Here is a 20,526-nt window from a genome sequence, read left to right as displayed (position 1 = left end):
AAATTGAGAACTATCAAAGCAAGAAGGTTTGCCAGCAGAATGCATTTTATAGTTTGAAAAATGTCATCTGTAAAGGTGAAGAAAAGCAGTGAACAAAATAAGAGGAATATTATTAACACTTTTTAAAAAGGCAGTTAGCAATGTTGGTTGTGGTCCGTGTTTTTGGTAGAAGGCATAGCTTATTGAGGATTTAATAGTAAAAAGATTTAAGTTCATTTATTGAGATATTGTGGCTACTATATTTTTTTAAAAATTTGTCCACTATACAGTATGAAATTCAATGTTATCCACAATTAATATTGCCTGTTACTATTTTGCTTTCTATTGAAATAATACCATAGTGAAATATTTATTATAAGGAGTCAGCCTTTTTTCTATATATTTTAAGTATAGAAACGAAATGCCTTTTGAAGTTTAATGTCTTGATATACATATTGCTCTAGGGTAGTTTTTTTTTTTTCATGAACATGTGAGTTCTTGGCAAGAGATTACATTACAGCTTTTTGTGACTTTTCAACTTTTTTCTCCACGTCCTACTGATATTTCAATAGGAAAATAATTTTCATGAATATTTAAGGCAATGAAGGCAGGTTGTAAATAATAATAATGGGTGAAGACTTTTTAAAGGCTCATTTGCAATTAAAAGTCATGCCAAACATAATCAGAAATGTGTGGTGTAACCAAGCTCCTTTTCAAGATACTAGATTGTAGTTGTCCAAATTTATCTTATCAATAATTATATTTTTATTTCCTGCTATCTCTGGGTCCATATAGCTGCTGTAGATTATTGTAGCTCTTTCAGGATTTTAAAACAGGCAGACTTTTCCAAGGGGATCACTATTAATTTTGAAATCAGGCTCTATCTGAATGAATAATAAAGCCTGGGATATATGCAATCCTTCACCTCTTGACACATACACCACCAGCCCACTCTTCAGTTATGTATTTTAGTAGAATCTTAATAAACAGTTTTCCATTATCATTCAGTACAGGATGGACAGAGTAAGCACACATGTTAGATAGAAAAGATAGAAAAGAATTGCTGTTTCCTGATAAAACACTAAGTAATGAGAAAACACTTAAACTACCAAACACCTGAAAACACTGAATAAAATTTGAAGCCATCTTTTTACAAAGATAGCTGAGACTACAGGAAAGAAAGGGAAATGTTTAAGACCAAAATGGTCCTGAGCAGCCCCCACACCCACTCATACTACTGGCAAGCTTGAAAACCTAAGGCATGTTCGTTAGTTCCCTCGTGGACGGGACGTCAAGCCTGAGATCTGAGCGTTAAGTCTCCTTATCAAGTCAGATCCTCTAAAAGCTCCATCCTCAGAAATGGGCAGACTGGAAACAAAACTCATCCACAGGCACAGTGGAAGATAAAGAATCTTATTTCTCCCTGGGCTCCAAATAGAAAACTCTCTGAAGATTTGTGACCAAGAGGCTGCCCTCACATGAGTTTCTGGTCTTAAATTACACTAAGCCAAAAATTAACATAAAAACTGGTTTCAGTAGGCCGGGCGCGGTGGCTCAAGCCTGTAATCCCAGCACTTTGGGAGGCCGAGACGGGCGGATCACGAGGTCAGGAGATCGAGACCATCCTGGCTAACACGATGAAACCCCGTCTCTACTAAAAAATACAAAAAACTAGCCGGGCGCGGTGGCGGGCGCCTGTAGTCCCAGCTACTCGGGAGGCTGAGGCAGGAGAATGGCGTAAACCCGGGAGGCGGAGCTTGCAGCGAGCTGAGATCCGGCCACTGCACTCCAGCCTGGGCGACAGAGCGAGACTCCGTCTCAAAAAAAAAAAAAAAAAAAAAGAATCGAGTAGAAATTTGAGATTATTTTATTGTGAAAATATCTTAAAAACTACACAAATCACTGAATGGGTTATATGACAGATCAGATATAACTGAAAAGACACTGAATTTTAGGAGAGATCTGAAGCGTGATATCTATGCTACATAAAAGCAGCACAGAGAGATAAAATGATTGAAAATATAAAAGAAGCTGAAGGACTTAAGGACAATGAAGTTCAACCTGTGTCTAATAGAACTTACAGAAGGAAGAGTAGAGAGAGTAAGATGGTGCAATATTTAGGAAAATAAGAATTTTTAGAACGGAAGGAAAACATGAATTTTCATATTCAACAAGTACAAGTCTATATCAAGAAATATTAAATATAAATAAAGTCACATTGTAATAAAACTTCAGAACACCAAAGACAAAGAAAATGACTTAAGAGCAGCCAACGAGAAAAAATATAACCTACGTAAGAATGCAATTGTACTGGTAGCAAACTTAAAAATAGCAGTACAATTGTGAACATAATAGATAATATTTCTAAAGTGCTAAGACAAAATAACCAAATCAACCTGAGTTACATATCCAGCTAAATTATTACCCAAGAGTGAGGATGAAATAAAGTCATTTCAGATAAAGACTGACCACTACTAAATTTGATACCTCTTGCAGAAGAAAACAGAATCCATTAAAAAAGAATGAAATTCAGGAAGTAATGGTGAGCAAAGAAATTGTTGAGCATGTACTAAAAGCTAAATTAATATTAACTGTATAAAAGTAATAATGATGGAGACAGTGACCATGTAGATGATTAATTTGGATGTATAAAAGTAAGATGGAACTAAAACTCTGGACAATAGTATGTAAAATGTGAGGGAATAAGCGAGATATGCATGTTGTCTTTTAAAGGTCATCACTTAAAAGGATAGAAATATTGTATATAGTCTTCAAGATAGTATAAGCAAGCAATAAATTCCAGAAAGGAGGAAATAAAAATTCATAGAAAAAGCAAAGTTAATAACATTAAATAATATAGTAAAAATAAATCTAGGTATATTAGTAATCATGATAAATGTAAATGGAGAAACTACATCGGTTAAATTTAGGGATTATAATGGATAAAAGAAGAAACTCACTATATGCTTTTTACCATAAATACAACTAAATATAAGGTTTAATTTAAGTATTAGCCAAAGAAAGCTAGAGTAACTGAATTTATAACAAGCAAAATGAATCTTGAGGTATTTTAGGAGTTAGAATACTCTCTTTAGTCAGATTTGCTATGCTTGTTTAGATTTGTACTTCTACCAGGAGTTAGAAATCTGTGAATAGAATAAAACATTAATTATTTGGGGAAATATGGCAAAAGAAATGATGTAGTAGAAAATGTTTTTTGTTTTTGTTTTTATTTTGTTTTGTTTTTTGATACAGAGTCTCACTCTGTCACCCAGGCTGGAGTGCAGTGGCACTGTCTCGGCTCACTGCAAGCTCCACCCCCTGAGTTCACACCATTCTCCTGCCTCATCCTCCCTAGTAGCTGGGACTGCAGGCGCCCGTCACCACGCCCGGCTAATTTTTTGTACTTTTAGTAGAGACGGGGTTTCACCACGTTAGCCAGGATGGTCTCGATCTCCTGACCTCGTGATCCACCCGCCTCGGCCTCCCAAAGTGCTGGGATTACAGGTGTGAGCCACCATGCCCGGCCATTTTTCTTTTATTATACTTTAAGTTCTGCTGTACCTGTGCACAATGTGCAGGCTTGTTACATAGGTATACACATACCATGGTGGTTTGCTGCACCCATCAACCTGTCAGCTACATTAGGTATTTCTCCTAATGCTATTCCTTCCCTAGTCCCCTTCCCCACAAGAGGTCCCAGAATGTGATGGTCCCCTCCCTGTGCCCATATGTTCTCGTTGTTCAGCTCCCACTTATAAGTGAGAACATGTGGTGTTTGGTTTTCTGTTCCTGTGTTAGTTTGCTGAGAATGATGGTTTCCAGCTTCATCCAAGTCCCTGCAAAGGACATGAACTCATCCTTTTTTATGGCTGCATAGTATTCCATGGTGTATATGTGCCACATTTTCTTTATCCAGTCTATCATTGATGGGCATTTGGGTTGGTTCCAAGTCTTTGCTATTGTGAACAGTGCTGTAACAAACGTACATGTTCATGTATCTTTATAGTAGAATGATTTATAATCCTTTGGATATATACCCAGTAATGGGATGGCTGGGTCAAATTGTATTTCTGGTTCTAGATCCTTGAAGAATCGCCACACTGTACTGTCTTCCACAATGGTTGAACTAATTTGCACTCCCACCAACAATGTAAAAGCGTTCCTTTTTCTCCACATCCTCTCCAGCATCTGTTGTTTCTTGACTTTTTAATGATCAACATTGTAACTGGCGTGAGAAGATGTCTCATTGTGGTTTTGATTTGCATTTCTCTAATGACCAGTGATGATGAGCTTTTTTTCATATTTGTTGGCCACATAAATGTCTTCTTTTGAGAAGTGTCTGTTCATATCCTTCACCCACTTTTTGATGGGGTTGTTTGACCTTGTCTTGGAAATTTGTTTAAGTTCTTTGTAGATGCTGGATATTAGCCCTTTGTCAGATGGATAGATTGCAAACATTTTCTCCCATTCTGTAGATTGCCTGTTCAGTCTGATGATAGTTTCTTTTCTGTGCAGAAGCTCTTTAGTTTAATTAGATCCTATTTGTCAATTTTGGCTTTTGTTGCCACTGCTTTTGGTGTTTTAGTCATGAAGTTTTTGTCCATGCCTATGTCTTGAATGGTATTGCCTAGGTTTTCTTCTAAGGTATGCTTTTAGGTGTTATGTTTAAGTTTTAATCCATCTTGAGTTAATTTTTGTATAAGATGTAAGAAAGGGGTCCAGTTTCAGTTTTCTGCATATGGCTAGCCTGTTTTCCCAACACCATTTATTAAATAGGAAATCCTTTCCCCATATTTTGTTTTTGTCAGGTTTGTCAAAGATCAGATGATTGCAGATGTGTGGCATTATTTCTGAGGCCTCTGTTCTGCTCCATTGGTCTATATATCTGTGTTGGTACCAGTACCATGCTGTTTTGGTTACTGGAGCCTTGTAGTCTGGTTTGAAGTCAGGTAGCATGATCCCTCCAGCTTTCTTCTTTTTGCTTAGGATTGTCTTGGATATCTGGGCTTTCTTTTGGTTCCGCATGAACTTTAAAGTAGTTTTTTCCAATTCTGTGAAGAAAATTAATGTTAGCTTGATGGGGATAGCATTGAATCTGTAAATTACTTTGGGCAGTGTAGCCATTTTCACAATATTGATTCTTCCTATCCATGAGCATGGAATGTTTTTCCATTTGTTTGTGTCCTCTCTTATATCCTTGAGCAGTGGTTTGTAGCTCTCCTTGAAGAGGTCCTTCACATCCCCTGTAAGCTGTATTCCTCAGTATTTTATTCTCTTTGTAGCAATTGTGAATGGCAATTCATTCATGATTTGACTCTCTGTTTGTCTATTATTGATGTATAGGAATGCTTGTGATTTTTGAACATTGATTTTGTATCCTGAGACTTTGCTGAAGTTTCTTATCAGCTTAAGGAGATTCGGGGCTGAGACAATGGGGTTTTCTAAATATACAATCATGTCTTCTGCAAACAGAGACAATTTGACTTCCTGTCTTCCTATTTGAATACACTTATTTCTTTGTCTTGCCTGATTGCCCTGGCCAGAACATCCAGTACTATGTTGAACAGGAGTGGTGAGAGAGGGCATCCTTGTCTTGTGCCGGTTTTCAAAGGGAATGCTTCCAGCTTTTGCTCATTCAGTATGATATTGACTGTGGTTTTGTCATAAATAGCTCTTATTATTTTAAGGTACATTTCATCAATACCTAGTTTATTGACAGTTTTTAGCATGTGTTGAATTTTATCAAAGGCCTTTTCTGTGTCTATTGAAATAATCATGTGGTTTTTGTCAGTGGTTCTGTTTATGTGATGGATTATGTTTATTGATTTGAGTATGTTGAACCAGCCTTGCATTCCAGGGATGAAGCCGACTTGATCATGTTGGATAAACTTTTTGATGTGCTGCTGGATTCAGTTTGCCAGTATTTTATTGAGGATTTTCACATCAATGTTCATCAGGGATATTAGCCTGAATTTTGTTGTTGTTGTTGTGTCTCTGCCAAGTTTTGGTATCAGGATGATGCTGGCCTCATAAAATGAGTCCGGGAAGAGTCCCTCTTTTTCTGTTGTTTAGAATAGTTTCAGAAGGAATGGTACCAGCTCCTCTTTGTACCTCTGGTAGAATTTGACTGTGAATCCATCTGGTCCTGGGCTTTTTTTGGTTGGTAGGCTATTAATTGCCGCCTCAGTGTCAGAACTTGTTATTGGTCTATTCAGGGATTCGACTTCTTCCTGCTTTAGTCTTGGGAGGGTGTATGTGTCAAGGAATTTATCCATTTCTTCTAGATTTTCTAGTTTATTTGCATAGAGGTGTCTATACTATTCTCTGATGGTATTTTGTATATCTGTGGGATCAGTGGTGATATCCCCTTTATCATTTTTTATTGTGTCTATTTGATTCTTTTCTCTTCTTCATTAGTCTGACTAGCAGTCTATCTATTTTGTTAATCTTTTCAAACAACCAGCCCCTGGATTCATTGATTTTTTTTTGAAGGATTTTTTCATATCTCTCTCTCCTTCAGTTCTGCTCTAATCTTAATTATTTCTTGTCTTCTGCTAGCTTTTGCATTTGTTTGCCCTTGCTTCTCTAGTTCTTTTAATTGTGATGTTAGGGTGCCAATTTTAGATCTTTCCCACTTTCTCTTTTGTGCATTTAGTGCTATCAATTTCCCTCTAAACAGCTTTAGCTATGTCCCAGAGATTCTGGTACGTTGTGTCTTTGTTCTCATTGGTTTCAAATAACTTATTTATTTCTGCCTTAATTTCCTTATTTACCCAGTAGTCATTCAGGAACAGGTTGTTCAGTTTCCATGGAGTTGTGTGGTTTTGAGTGAGTCTCTTAATCCTGAGTTCTAATTTGATTGCACTTTGGTCTGAGAGACTGTTTGTTATAATTTCCATTCTTTTGCATTTGCTGAGGAGTGTTGTACTTTCAATTATGTGGTCAATTTTAGAATAAGTGCGATTTGGTGCTGCGAAGAATGAATATTTTGTTGATTTGCAGTGGAGAGTTCTGTAGACGTCTGTTAGGTCTGCTTGGACCAGAGCTGAGTTCAAGTTCTGAATATCCTTGTTAATTTTCTGTCTCATTGCTCTAATATTGACAGCGGGGTTTTAAAGTCTCCCACTATTATTATGTGGAAGTCTAAGTCTCTTTTGTAGGTCTCTAAGAACTTGTTTTATGAATCTGGCAGTGAGAAGACAGGTGTTGGCCTGTCTTACTAGGTTGGGGAAGTTCTCCTGGATAATATCCTGAAGAGTATTTTCCAACTTGGTTCCATTCGCCCCATCACTTTCAGATACACGTATCAACCATAGGTTTGGTCTTTTCACATAATCCCGTATTTCTTGGAGGCTTTGTTCATTCCTTTTCATTATTTTTTTCTCTAATCTTGTCTTCATGCTTTATTTCATTTAGTAGATCTTCAATCTCTGATATCCTTTCTTCTGCTTGATCAATTTAGCTATTGATCCTTGTGTATGCTTCACGAAGTTCTCGTGCTGTGTTTTTCAGCTCGATCAGGCTATTTATGTTCTTCTCTAAACCGGTTATTCTAGTTACCTTTTTTCAAGTTGGTTAGCTTTCTTGCCGTGGGTTAGAACATGCTCCTTCAGCTCGGAGGAGTTTGTTCTTACCCACCTTCTCAAGCCTACTTCTGTCAATTCTTCGAACTCATTCTCCATCCAGTTTTGTTCCCTTGCTGGCAAGGAGTTGTAATCCTTTGGAGGAGAAGAGGCATTCTGGTTTTTGGAATTTTCTGCCTTTTTGTGCTGGTTTTTCTTCATCTTCGTGGATTTATCTACCTTTGGTCTTTGATGTTGGTGACTTTTGGATGGGGTTTCTGTGTGGACATCCTTTTGTTGATGTTGATGCTATTCCTTTCTGTTTGTTAGTTTTTCTTCTAACAGGCCTCTCTGCTACAGGTCTGCTGGAGTTCAGTAGAGGTCCACTCCAGACCCTGTTTGCCTGGGTATCACTAGCAGAGGCTACAGAACAGCAAAGATTGCTGCCTGTTCCTTCCTCTGGAAGCTTCATCCCAGAGGAGCACCCTCCAGATGCCAGCTGGAGCTCTCCTGTATGAGGTGTCTATTGACCCCTGCTGGGAGTTTTCTCCCAGTCAGGAAGCATAGAGGTCAGGGAGCCACTTGAGGAGGCATTCTTTCCATTAGCAGAGCTCAAGCGCTGTGCTGGGAGATCTGCTACTCTCTTCAGAGCCAGCAGGCAGGAACATTTAAGTCTGCTGAAGCTGTGCCCACAGCCGCCCCTTCCTGCAGGTGCTCTGTCCCAGGGAGATGGGGGTTTTATCTATAAGCCCCTTACTGGGGCTGCTGCATTTCTTTCAGAGATGCCCTGCCCAGAGAGGAGGAATCTAGAGAGGCAGTCTGGCTACAGCAGCTTTACTGTGCTGCGGTGGGCTCCACTCAGTTCAAACTCCCAGCAGCTTTGTTTACACTGTGAGGGGAAAACCATCTACTCAAGGCTCAGTAATGGCAGACACCCCTTCCCCCACCAAGCTTGAGCATCCCAGGTCAACTTCACACTGCTATGCTGGCAGTGAGAATTTCAAACCCGTGAATCTTAACTTGTTGGGCTCCGTGTGGGTGGGATGTGCTGAACAAGACCACTTGGCTCCCTGGCTTCAGCCCCCTTTCCAGGGGAGTGAATGGTTGTGTCTTGCTGGCGTTCCAGGTGCCACTGGGGTATGAAAAAAAACTTCTGCAGCTAGCTTGGTGTCTGCCCAGTTTTATGCTTGAAACCCAGGGCCTTGGTGTCATAGGCACCCGGGGGGATCTTCTGGTCTGAGGGTTGTGAAGATCGTGGGAAAAGCATAGTATCTGGGCTGGAATGCACCATTCCTCAAGGCACAGTCCCTCAAGGCTTCCCTTGGCTAGGGGAGGGAGTTCCCTGACCCCTTGCACTTCCTGGGTGAGGCAGTGCCCCACCCTGCTTCTGCTCGCCCTCCATGGGCTGCCCCCACTGTCTAATCAGTCCCAGTGAGATGAACCAGGTACCTCAGTTGGAAATGCAAAAATCACCTACTTTCTGCATTGATTTCGCTGGGAGCTGCAGACCGGAGCTGTTCCTATTCGGCCATCTTGTGGGCAACTCCCCATGCATCAGAAAATGTTGATGATATAATATTGCAAGTTCAGTGTTCAGTCGGCTGAAAGGGTGGCATCTGGGATCAAATGTCCTAAGTTCAAGTTCTAACTGGGGTACTTTTTAGCTAATTGACTTCGGGCAGCTGAATTAGCTCTCCAAACATCAGTTTCATCTATAAAATGGGGCCAATAATACTCCCCTTTCAGGTTGAAAAGATCAAAAGAAATTATGAATATGGAAGCTTTTATAGTTTCTAAGGGCTACAGACATCATTGTATTCTGCGTTATCCAAATGTATCTGTGATATATTTGTGATACATGGTCCGTATACAAATTGTGATATATTGTTCATATACAAACTGAGAGAACCTAATATTGCAATTCATATATTCCTCAATGAATTTTTGTAGTGATTTGTACAATATCTCTGCTAAAAATTCTTATAGGGAATCAGATAAAGAAATGTATGTAGGCTTTTGGAGTAAGCTTAACCAAAGTTTAAGTCCTAGCTTACTCACTGTGTGGTCAAGGTTAAGTGACTTCAACTCTCTGAGGACCATTAAAATTTCCTTTTTGAATGAAGAGTAGAAATAATGAATATCAGATACCTAACAAATATACCACATGCTTTGTGTAGACATGCTTTGTAGTAGGAAGACCAAAAAGGATTCTGATTATATTGTGGCAAACATTCCTATCTGACTTCGGGGCCAAAACAGTTTTCTATTTGTAAGATTTATTTTTAATTTTTTGAAAATACATACTGTTTGCTACATAAGCATTCCATAAGAAATATATTTCGGTTTAACTAAAAACATCTGTTAATAAGAACACTTCCTCTTCTAAGCATGTCAATAACAGATCATGTCTTTTATTCTCTACAAGATTTTTATCACTTAAGGAAAAAAAACTAGTTTTACATTAAATTTCTGTTATTTAAATAAGTCAGTGCCTCATATATTTACACACTTAACTATTTAAACTGATTTTAGTTAACAAAAGTATCATGAAGTATGTCTGCAATATTGCAGATAAAATTATAAACTAGTCTGAAGTAACGAAGCTTTTCTATATTAATAAATGAAATAATTAAAACATTAGACGACGAGTAGTAGTAACACCTACCACTTTCTCTCATCTTAAACTGTGCTTCATGCTGTTCCTTGAGTTCATAATAATAACAATCAAAAATCTGTGCCCCTAAATTAGTTACTGAGAACAGAGGACAGTATTATAACTTACCATTGTTATAACATTGCTAATAATAGTGAGAATAGCCCAGCCTCTCAGCTGGCTAGTCAAGTAATGGCGAAAAAAGTATGCGAAGAAAGAGTGATCACAAACTAATAAATGCCTTGTGAATACAGGGTAGGGACAGAGGCGGAGTACACTAGCTATTCTATGGGAAGCAGCATGTGTCACCTCCCCTTCCATTGGCTGTTTATCCAACATCAATACAACACTTTAGGAGCCAAATTACTAAACAAGCTGCCAATTAGGCTTGCAGTCAGCTGGATAGATTAGTGGCTAAGAGAGGCCGATACAAGATTTTCATCTCTTGAGCCAATTATGCAAGTGAATTACCCTCCACGGTACTCTTTGGAAGATTTGAGGGGAAAGGACCGACTCAGCTGTAATGGATATGAGAGATCCAGCAGACAGGGGGCTGGGAGCGGAAGCAGGCAGAAAGGTTAGCAGGCGATGTATTGCTAAAGCTGCCCAAGCAGGAGAGCCTTCTAGGAAAGGTCTTAAAGGATTTAACACTGCCAGGAGCAAAAGAAAGGGAAATTATGGTTGTGGTGTATACTGCACTGAGGCTGAGTTGTTCCACTCCCAAGTCTTAATCTCATAAAAGAAGGATGAGAAGCCAACAGTAGATTTTACTCTAGAATCACTTTCCATGAATGATGAAGTCTCTGTTACTGTTTTTGTTTTTTAGGTTGTGTTTCTATGAGGAAAGATTTAGCATTTGAAGAATAAAATGTTCTTTTTTCTTCCAAGTACAAGATAATGCTTTCTTTTGTGTCATATCGTTTTACTTTTATGAAGAAAAATGAAACCATCATTTAAAAAAATGAGAATGAGTTCTTTTCCGTCTATATAAAAACAAAAGCATGAGAGTATGCTGATCACCCCTGGGCTACCCTGCTTGAAATACCAACATTTTAAAATTATAATAGTGAATCAATTATCATTTGCTGTTCACTTTAGGACTGAAAATGCACCATAATTTAGCAATTTTTATAGAAATATTTTAAATTGGCATTATTCTTTTCTTAAATATTAAACAAATTTTAATTCTGAACTTTTGCAAGCTATCCTATCAAAAATGTGAGTAAACAGATGTACAGCCCAGAGCAGCATTAGACCTCTGGTCTGGCTTTAGCTTAGGGTAGAATTAAATTAATTATGACAATCACCGAAAAATCAGGGATATGAGACAACATGCTAAGGCACTGTTTAACCTGACATACCTGATCAGCCGCTGTCCAGAAGAAACCGCATACCTTGGAGGTCTGTGGAGGTCTGTCCTGGTTACCACCACAGTCATGACTTCAAAATAAATTAATTGCTTTTGTGTTATAGTCAGCATTTTTGACAAAAGACTTTTATTTTGTGCATGCGTGTATGTATTTGTGACTAAGGTCCATTTTTCACTGTCACACACACACATATATTTATAATCTCTGTATATGCATTTTGCCCTTCTCAAGCAGTAAATAATGTTAGTCAAGAATTTTTGTTTGACATTAGATGTTGCCACTCAATAGGCAAGTAGTTGAAGGTTCTTTCTGTTACATGTTAAGGTACTTGTTTCCATGAGCTATGAATTCATTTGAGAAATCCAAAGCCAATTAATCATTGGCTAGTTCTTACTCCCTGTAAGGAATTTAGCAAATGGTAATGATGTGGTCTCTTCTTGGTCTTGAAATGCACCGAAGATTGAAAATACCAAAATGTTTAATAAACGGCTTTGAAAATCAATTGATGATTACTCCATGGTAAATAAGAGGGTTGTAGGTATTAAAACCCATGTCTAGCATTTTGTGGCTTTCCTTGTTCTACAAGTAAGAATCATAGAGCGTGACTCGCTTGCTCTTCCCCACAATGTGAGATACAGATTACCAGATAAGATACACTGTTGGTTCAACGCTGACATTTCTTTTACTATTATTTTATTTTTTACTGTGAAATACATTGTTCAAAGAATACACTTAAAAATGTGTATGTACAGTTTGGGTGCCGTGGCTCACACCTGTAATCCCAGAACTTTGGGAGGTCAAGGCAGGTGGATCACTTGAAGTGAGGAGTTCAAGACCAGCCTGGTCAACATGGTGAAATCCCGTCTCTACTAAAAAATACAAAAATTAGTTGGGTGTGATGGCACACACCTGTAATCCCAGCTACTCAGGAGGCTGAGGCACAAGAATCACTTGAACCCAGGAGGCGGAGGTTGCAGTAAGCCAAGATTTCACCACTGCACTCTGGCCTGGGCAACAGAGTGAGACTCTGTCTAAAAAAAAAAAAGTATATGAACAGTGTAAAGAACAATAATAAATTGGCCATTTGGGTAACCACAACTCAGGATAAGAAAGAGAACACTACTGTACTCTGGAGTCCCATTGTTAATATTTTTGTTATTCTTATTGATGTTTGAGATCCAAGGATCCTTCTCTGCTGGTACCACCATTCTGAACATAGTCTCAGAGAAACAGTAGGACAGAGAGTTACAACTTTTTTTGGTAGTTGGGGAGAAGGTGCAAACAGTAGGACAGAGAGTTCCAGGGTTTTTTTTTTTTGGTAGTTGGGGAGAAGGTCCTGTAATAATCCTGAGTCAGAGAAGAAGAAAACTGATGATGGGAAAGGGGTAGTGGCAGGGTGAGGTATAGGTTGGTACTAAAGAGACTCACGAACCTTTGAGGGTAGTGAGTGGTTATGTCAACAGCTGCCCATTTCTACCTCTGTCTAGGAAGACATGGTCCACATTTCAGAGCAGAAATATGCTAGAGCCAGGTCTCAGCTGCTATACCACAGGCATTCTATAGATATTTGGAAAGTGTTAGTATAGGAGGCCTATGGAGGGAATGGTGTCAAACACTGTATCCCTGTAAATTTGAGCCCTGGTATAAGAGATTGGGCTGGGCCAAATATGTTCTCACTAAGACAAAGGTTCTTTTAAGATACACTTTCATCTCTCTCTTTTTTTTTTTTACAGACTCCAATATTAGTTTGTTTGTTAACCACTTTCTTCTAAGAGGGGAGTAACCATGAGAAATGCTCTGATAATGCTCTGATAATCAGAAATTAAATAATTTCTGATTGCTTGTATCTGGTTAGCTCCAGATTTGCTATATTCCCTTTTCATACACGATAATACAATACCTGCTGCTAGAGGAGGAACAGAAATGAACCAATCAAGGAAAGAGCCAACCTGTGCCACGCCTGGGATAGACCGACCATGCCCAAGGCCAAGCCCAAGCTTGCAATTGAAGGAAAGAGCTCAAGTTCTTATATTCTTTGACTTTCATGGTGTTTGTTAATTTCTCCATCTTTGGACTTCAGATATCTAGTACTTCTCAGTTTTTCCCTAGAACCAAATATACACTATCTATGCTCAACTTTCTCTATAAGGGCCTAAAAAAGAAAATTAAATTAGAAGTCTATTTTTGAAAATGTCATCAAAGAGAAAATGCTTAAAATCGATGCATTTCTCAATTGCCTGCTAACAAAATATGGTAAACAACATCTATATCTAAATTTCATGTTAAGCACTAGCCAATCTCCTTTTTCAAATAAGGAATGAAGGGAGGAAGGGAGGGATGGAAGGGAAGAAAGGAGGGAGGGAAATAGGGAGAAATATATCTATCCCTGGAGGCCTATGGAGGGAATTGTGGTCTATGTCCCTGCAAATTTATATAATATATTTTTTAAATTTTATAATATATGTATATTTAATATTATTTTCCTCTATTTTATTTCTACTAACTTAATTATATAGTCATTTAAATGTGGCCATGGAAGGAAAAGGAGGAAAGGAACTAAAGGATGCATACATTACAGACTGAATAATAAATAACAAGGAGAGAGATTATAAGAATGTAAATTCCTAGGAATTCAAGATGCCACCAGTTGTGCTTTTTGTTTGGTTTGGTTTTAGTTTTGGTTCTGTCAAATGTCAAAGTCATGGGCAAATGTAAGATATTACCATATATGTTGATGATTTTCAGAATAATCCATAAGGCTAACATGGTAATGAAAATAAATCCATTCGTAGGGTACTTTATGGTTTACTGAGAAGTTTCTTTACATACATGATCTCATCTGTCCTACAGGTTTCTGTGAGATAGGCAATGTAGGTTGTATTGTGGCTATTTCACAGATGAGAAAACAAAATCCCAGAGAGGTTGAATAGCTCACCCTGCTGTGAGGTGCTAGAATTGAAATTCTAAACAAGATCTTTCTTCCATTGTTCTCTCAGCTACAAGAAGTATCCAAAGATGAATACGCAGCCCCCTCTAGTACCTGATTGGAAAAAAGAAAAAAACTTAGGAGAACATCGTTTTCATAGCCTAATATCTTCAGCTGTGTTCATACTGATTAATGTGTGCTGTTGTTTTATCATTTCAGGATTTGTAGGTGAAAATGCCCAGCCAATCCTAGAAAATAATATTGGAAACCGAATGCTTCAGAATATGGGCTGGACACCTGGCTCAGGCCTTGGACGAGATGGCAAGGGGATCTCTGAGCCAATTCAAGCCATGCAGAGGCCAAAGGGATTAGGACTTGGATTTCCTCTACCAAAAAGTACTTCCGCAACTAATACCCCCAATGCAGGAAAATCCGCCTAAGAAAAGCAAAGAAAAAATGTTTTACAGACTTTATTCAGTATGTCCCATTGTTCTAAAATGATAACATGACTTCTGTTTTTGAAGCAAAAATCTACATTGCCTCAAACACATCACTCTAGCTTCCTTACTGCATACAGTCCTACCATAGTGAGAGAAATGGGATTTCATCACAATTCATGGTGCTAAAATGAAAACCTCTGCCCTTTAATTTTTTTCAGTAATTTCCAGCTATTTCTAGGTATAAAGAGCAGCTCGTTTCTCTTATTTATTTTAATCTCATGTGTCAGTACTTTCTGATGCTTTGCTTAATTCATGTATGTGTGCAGTGCTGCAATGCCCAGACAAATGTGAGCACACCCACCGGTTTCTAAAATGGGATAGGCAGGAAAGGATTGTGTTTTATATCATCCCTATCTATTGTAACCCAATAGACCTGCCATCCCATCAGTGAAGTCCGAACACATCTTTGTTTGAAAGGCTTGTCAATTTCACATTCCTTGAATTTGGCTTCTTTGTGAGGATTTTCTGACAGAGTGATACCCATTAATTTTCTATCCTTAGACAATGTAGTGTGAAGTTCACAGTTGACAAACAATAATTAATGTTTCCCTTGGACATTTTGACAAAAATAAACCTCATCATTGTTATCACCAGAGTGCCCTCGACATTACTTTAATGCAGATTTTATAAATTTTACCTCATTTAGAACATAAAATGATTATTGAAAGAAACATGTATTTTTTAAATTCACCATGATTGAACTGTAAATTCTGTTAATCCAGATGTACTTCTACCTCTGTTTTCCCAAAGATTGATATTTTTTTTAAGATCAACTCAAGTGTAGTAAATGGATTTAAAATTTTAATCATTGGAGTAATTTATTACAATATTGAGTCCATTTATATGAAGAGTTAAATGGCTCTCCCAGAACTCAGATTTCTGGCAATGGCCCAACCCATTTAGAAGGTGAACAAAAGAAGTAAATGGTACTGATTTGCCCTTTCTAGGACCCAAGATGTTACTTTAAAACCTAGCAAAGAAGTCCTTTTTATTATGTGCCTAGTATTGAGCTATTCCTGAGTCATTTGCTTCATAGTATCAGAGATTCTAAATTGCTTTTAGTTTAGAAGATCTTTATTTATTATCCTCATTATTAACAACTTATGATGATTATTATTTTATTTATAATGGCTTTTATTGGTTGAGTAAAGACTAAGATAACACACGTGAATCACCTTTCTAATGGGTTTTTTAAATCTTGTCACTTTCCAAAGAGATTTTTTGTTTCTTTCTTTTTTTTTTTTTTTTTTTTTTTTTTTTTTTTGACAGAGTCTGGCTGTGTCGCCCAGGCTGAAGTGCAGTGGCATAATCTCGGCTCACTGCAGCCTCCCCATCCTGGGCTCAAGCGGTTGTTCTGCCTCAGCCTCCCAAGTAGCTGGGATTACAGGTACCCACCACCACATCCAGATAAGTTTTGTATTTTTAGTATAGACATAGTTTCACCGTGTTGGCCAGGCTGGTCTTGAACTCCTGACCTCAAATGATCTGCCCACATTAGCCTCCCAAAGTGCTGGGATTATAGGCATGAACCACCACGCCTGGCCCCCAGAAGAGTTTTTAAAAGGTGTTAAAGGAAGTTTATGCATGTAACAGACCTTTCTCAGGTGGTCCCCTAAAAAAATCCTGCCAACTGGGGAGGCGAAGGCCAACCTTCTATTTGAAATTCTTCACAGTTTGCCAAATGTACATTTCTTGAGAATCATCTTCTTTCCCAGGGATATTGTGCCTAGAGGACAGGTTGGTTAGGGGACTATGGACGACCAGAAGAGATGTTCTTTTGAATCATTCTTATTGGATAAAGTAACCCCATGGACTTTCTACAAGTTTTTTACTTATAAATTTGCCATTTTTTAAACTGATATTTTCTAAATACTCATTCTGTCTCTGTAACCAGGGAAAGGGGGAAGATTATATGCAAGTTTTAAAACTTCTTTGTGATAGTGTATTGTGCTCTAGGGTCTATTCAAAATTTGGTGTTTGAGCTTTTTCTTAATTTGATTGCCTGGAGATCTTCGAAAACCCTAGGATCTCAAAAAGCCAAGTTTGAAGCCACTGAGAGCAAACAATGAGGTCATTGTGAGCCTGGTTCCAAACTCCTGAGGACTTGGCTGTTCTTTTTCACCTTACTATGTTCTAATGGAGGTAAAAACCCTCGTAGTGAAGAAGAGCAGTGTATATATCAGACTAGTGTATAGGAACTTCTTCATTAAATATTGCCATCCTTATGAATGCTGTTTATTGTTGCTGTTCTGGCCAGATACAGAGCTTCCGAAGCAACTTCTGTAGGATGTACATTTAGGTTCTCTAACACCTCAAAAAAATTCTTCTTTGTATTTTCAGCTAATAGAAGACAGTTCTTCATCTTGACGCCCTCTATGTGTTTCACAGAGGACTTAAAATACTTCTTATTCTGCTGAAGTGTTTAATTGTACAGAATAGATGTACTCTACAGTATATGTGAATCAGCACTCAAAGCAGAAAAGTGATAACATCCCAAGCTTCCCCCGTACTCCTACTGACATGCCCTCAGCATTCAGTCTTTAAGAAAATTCAGTGCAGACCTGATGTTCTCGTTGTACCTGAACTTAATTGGAGAAACAAGCACAATTAAAATAGGAATTTTTTAGTATAAATCAAATGTCTTTCACCATCCGAAGCCCACTAATTTGTGTTTTATATATAGTTACAGTTAACTTTTTGCCAGTTATGATGTCCATAGAACCCCAAGATTTAGAATGTATCATTTATATTTCCTTTAAAAGGCAGTAAGATGTTTCTTCTGCTCTTTTGTGAAGCCACTCTTCTACAGTATCTGTAGCCTTATAGCAAATTAATTGGTTGTACTAAAAATTTTAGAGAGTGCATAGGTCTTCCTTTTCTATCCTAATTACCTGCAATAGCCTAGAGACGGTGAGCATGATTACATTAGCAACTTGACTGTTTAAAAAATGTATTTGTTATACTTGATAATGACCAGACTGTGTGCTGGAGTCATTTGTTTCCTTCTTTTCTGCTCCCCAAATACAATATTTAATTTGGTTGCTTTTATTTTTAAACTATATAGTACCCTTTTAAATAAGAATTCATTGCTAATTAAAATCTGCCCATAAATTGGTCTCAGCATTTAAATACCATATATTTTATAACTCATACTGTGGTTATCAAACAGAAGTTAACACAGTAGGGGTAAAGAGATACATAATGTGTACCTATAGGTGTATTTATAATGCCTGTGTGCAGTATACAGACATAATTACAAAATATTGCATTTTATTAATGTTTATATTAACATGGAGAATTGGTATTCTTGTAAATTGAACTGACAATTGCTTCTATTCAGTACATTTCATTTTGAGCAGATATTTCCCAAAAGAGAAAAAAATCACTGTTGACATGTTTTTTAAAACCATTTTCATCTGTATTTTGTCTTTCAAAAAGAAAAGTGATCTAAATTGGCATTGTAAAGAAATCGTTAGCAAAAAATTTTTTTTAATTTTTCTTTTGGTAGAAAGTTATGTTAATAGTACAACAAAGAAGGAAAGAATAAAACCTAATGTTTAAGACCATTATTTATACGCAGTCATTGTCTTTGTGCTTTAACTGTTTCCCTTTTACCTTACAGTAATTTTTTAACAGTTGAAAGTACTTCAAAAATTTGTTTCAATGAGTACCCAATGACAATTAGCATTTAATAATGCAGTTAAGTTCATTGTTATTAAGCCTTGAAAAATTTCACTACCTCAAAAAAATTAGAGAAAAATATTGGTAAATGTATTTGATTAACAAATGTATTCATAGTCAATTGTGAGCTGCTCTACCACATTTCCCTGTTTTTATTGTTTCTGTAAAGCTTCATTAGACTAACTTGCTTAAGGTCTCTTTCCGCTCAAGGATTCTGTGATTCTAATGTAACAGGGTACGCAGGCTCTCTCTGACCGCTTAAAGTATCAGAGTTCAAATCTGTTACAATCACTCCATTTCCTTTTGGAAAGTTGTGCCTCTCATAAAGCTGCTTGGACATTTTAAGTGTTTCGTAATACACATTAAAGTGTTGAGTTTTGTTTGCTGTAAAAGGCATTTCACTATGTTGATTAAACTTATCTTTTCTCCCAAAAAAACTGAATAAAATTGTTAAAATAAGTAGGGTTTTTTTTTTTTTTTCATGCAATAGGTATTAAATACTCATTGATTTAACAGGCTTGTAGTAATATATACTCAACTGGCAAGTGGACCATGAAGGCTCCTTCTGCTGGGTTCCTACTAAGCAAAGACTCATTACTTTACACACCTGACACTTTAAGTAGATCCAGATTTGTCTCCAGCGAGTCACTGCCATTAACTGCCAGGAGTATTATCTACTATTGCCACTTTTAGTTTTATCTGTACATTAGAGTTGTCTCCTGTCTTTGAATTGTCAGACAGTTTAAATCATTCTCAGATCCACATACCTCCCTCCTGTTGCAGTATCAGAATGTCCTGTATTTGTTTCTTAATTTTTCAAGGCTGAAGTAAGGTTAAAATTGAGGGCTATTTTTTATCTTTGTTTTTTTTTTTTTTTTTTCAGTTTGAGCTTTCAAGATAAATTGCTAGTATATTAAGAGTGTATAGAATGCTTGATTTTCCAGCTGTAAGACTGTAGAGATAAAAGTATATTATAATAGTATCCCAAGTAAAACAGCCAAAACTATCTTCTGTTTGCATCTTCCTATTAAATTTCTTTAAAAAAAAAGTTTCTTTCTTTATAAAAACAGTATTCTTCAATAAAAATAGAAAGACTGAGAGATAGTATACTCACTCAATATATGCTTTTCAAATCCAAACAAATTCTTCCATCACTTATTGAAGTTAATTTCTTCAAATGCCAGAATTTCATTTATGGTAAGTAAATGAGTTTAGCGAAGATAAAAAAAAAAACAAACTAAAGTTCTGTTAGATGACTGACAAATCTGGAATTCTAAAGTGTCTCACTGATGCCTGTAATTCATTATGGAAACAGTATAGATAAACCATCTTGCATATACGAGGCATGAAATTCATAAAATAATTTTTAGATGGTTGTGAAGCACTTGGGGAAAACACATTAAAAGTTTGAAATTTATAATGTGCAAAATCACAGTATTTCTAATACACTGGCCACAGCGTTGTTACGTTCTCAGCAATAAGTACAGTGGTCTGCAATCTGTAAGGCTGGGTTCTTGATCGTCCTACCTCTTTATATGCCTGTCCTTTTATTGTACCTCTTCTCATTCCTTTGCTGTTTTTTGTACACACACATCTTAGTCTACTTCACATGTTTTAATATTACAAGACAGTCTTCCAAAAGGAGTGAACAATTGCCGAGCACACAGGAAACCAGCATGTTTTGACTCCCACGCCATTGTATTTCTCCATTAGGTCCCTTAACAACTCAGCTAGAAACAAGCGGCAGATTTTTTTCCCTGACTCAGTGAGTAATTGTCTGCACCATAGTGACAGATGTGCAATATAGCAGCTTCTTCAGGAAAACATTAACAGTTTGTCCAGCATGTCAGCT

At 37.3% G+C, this 20,526-nt stretch overlaps 1 protein-coding gene across 6 annotated transcripts in view; it reads left to right on the top strand.

Annotated features, from left to right (window-relative positions):
* LOC105493512 (G-patch domain containing 2) overlaps positions 1–19,911 on the top strand; it is a 203,792-nt gene extending 183,881 nt beyond the window's left edge. For 3 of the 6 annotated variants that reach the window (XR_011614256.1, XR_011614257.1, XR_011614266.1), the window contains one exon: positions 14,713–14,850. Coding sequence is in view for 3 of the 6 variants with exons in the window: in XM_011761184.3 (XP_011759486.1) it covers positions 14,713–14,933 (221 nt within the window). In the remaining 3 variants the exon portion in view is untranslated. Of the gene's footprint in view, positions 1–14,712 lie in introns of all 6 variants that reach the window. The other 3 variants (XM_011761184.3, XM_011761183.3, XM_071080781.1) reach the window with 1 other exon arrangement.
* The last annotated feature ends 615 nt before the right edge of the window (positions 19,912–20,526 follow it).

This window comes from Macaca nemestrina, chromosome 1 (genome assembly GCF_043159975.1).
Source record: "Macaca nemestrina isolate mMacNem1 chromosome 1, mMacNem.hap1, whole genome shotgun sequence".
NCBI classification, from domain to species: Eukaryota; Metazoa; Chordata; class Mammalia; order Primates; family Cercopithecidae; genus Macaca; species Macaca nemestrina.
The sequence above is the reverse complement of the archived record's forward strand: the minus strand, read 5'-3'. Positions and strand labels throughout refer to the sequence as shown.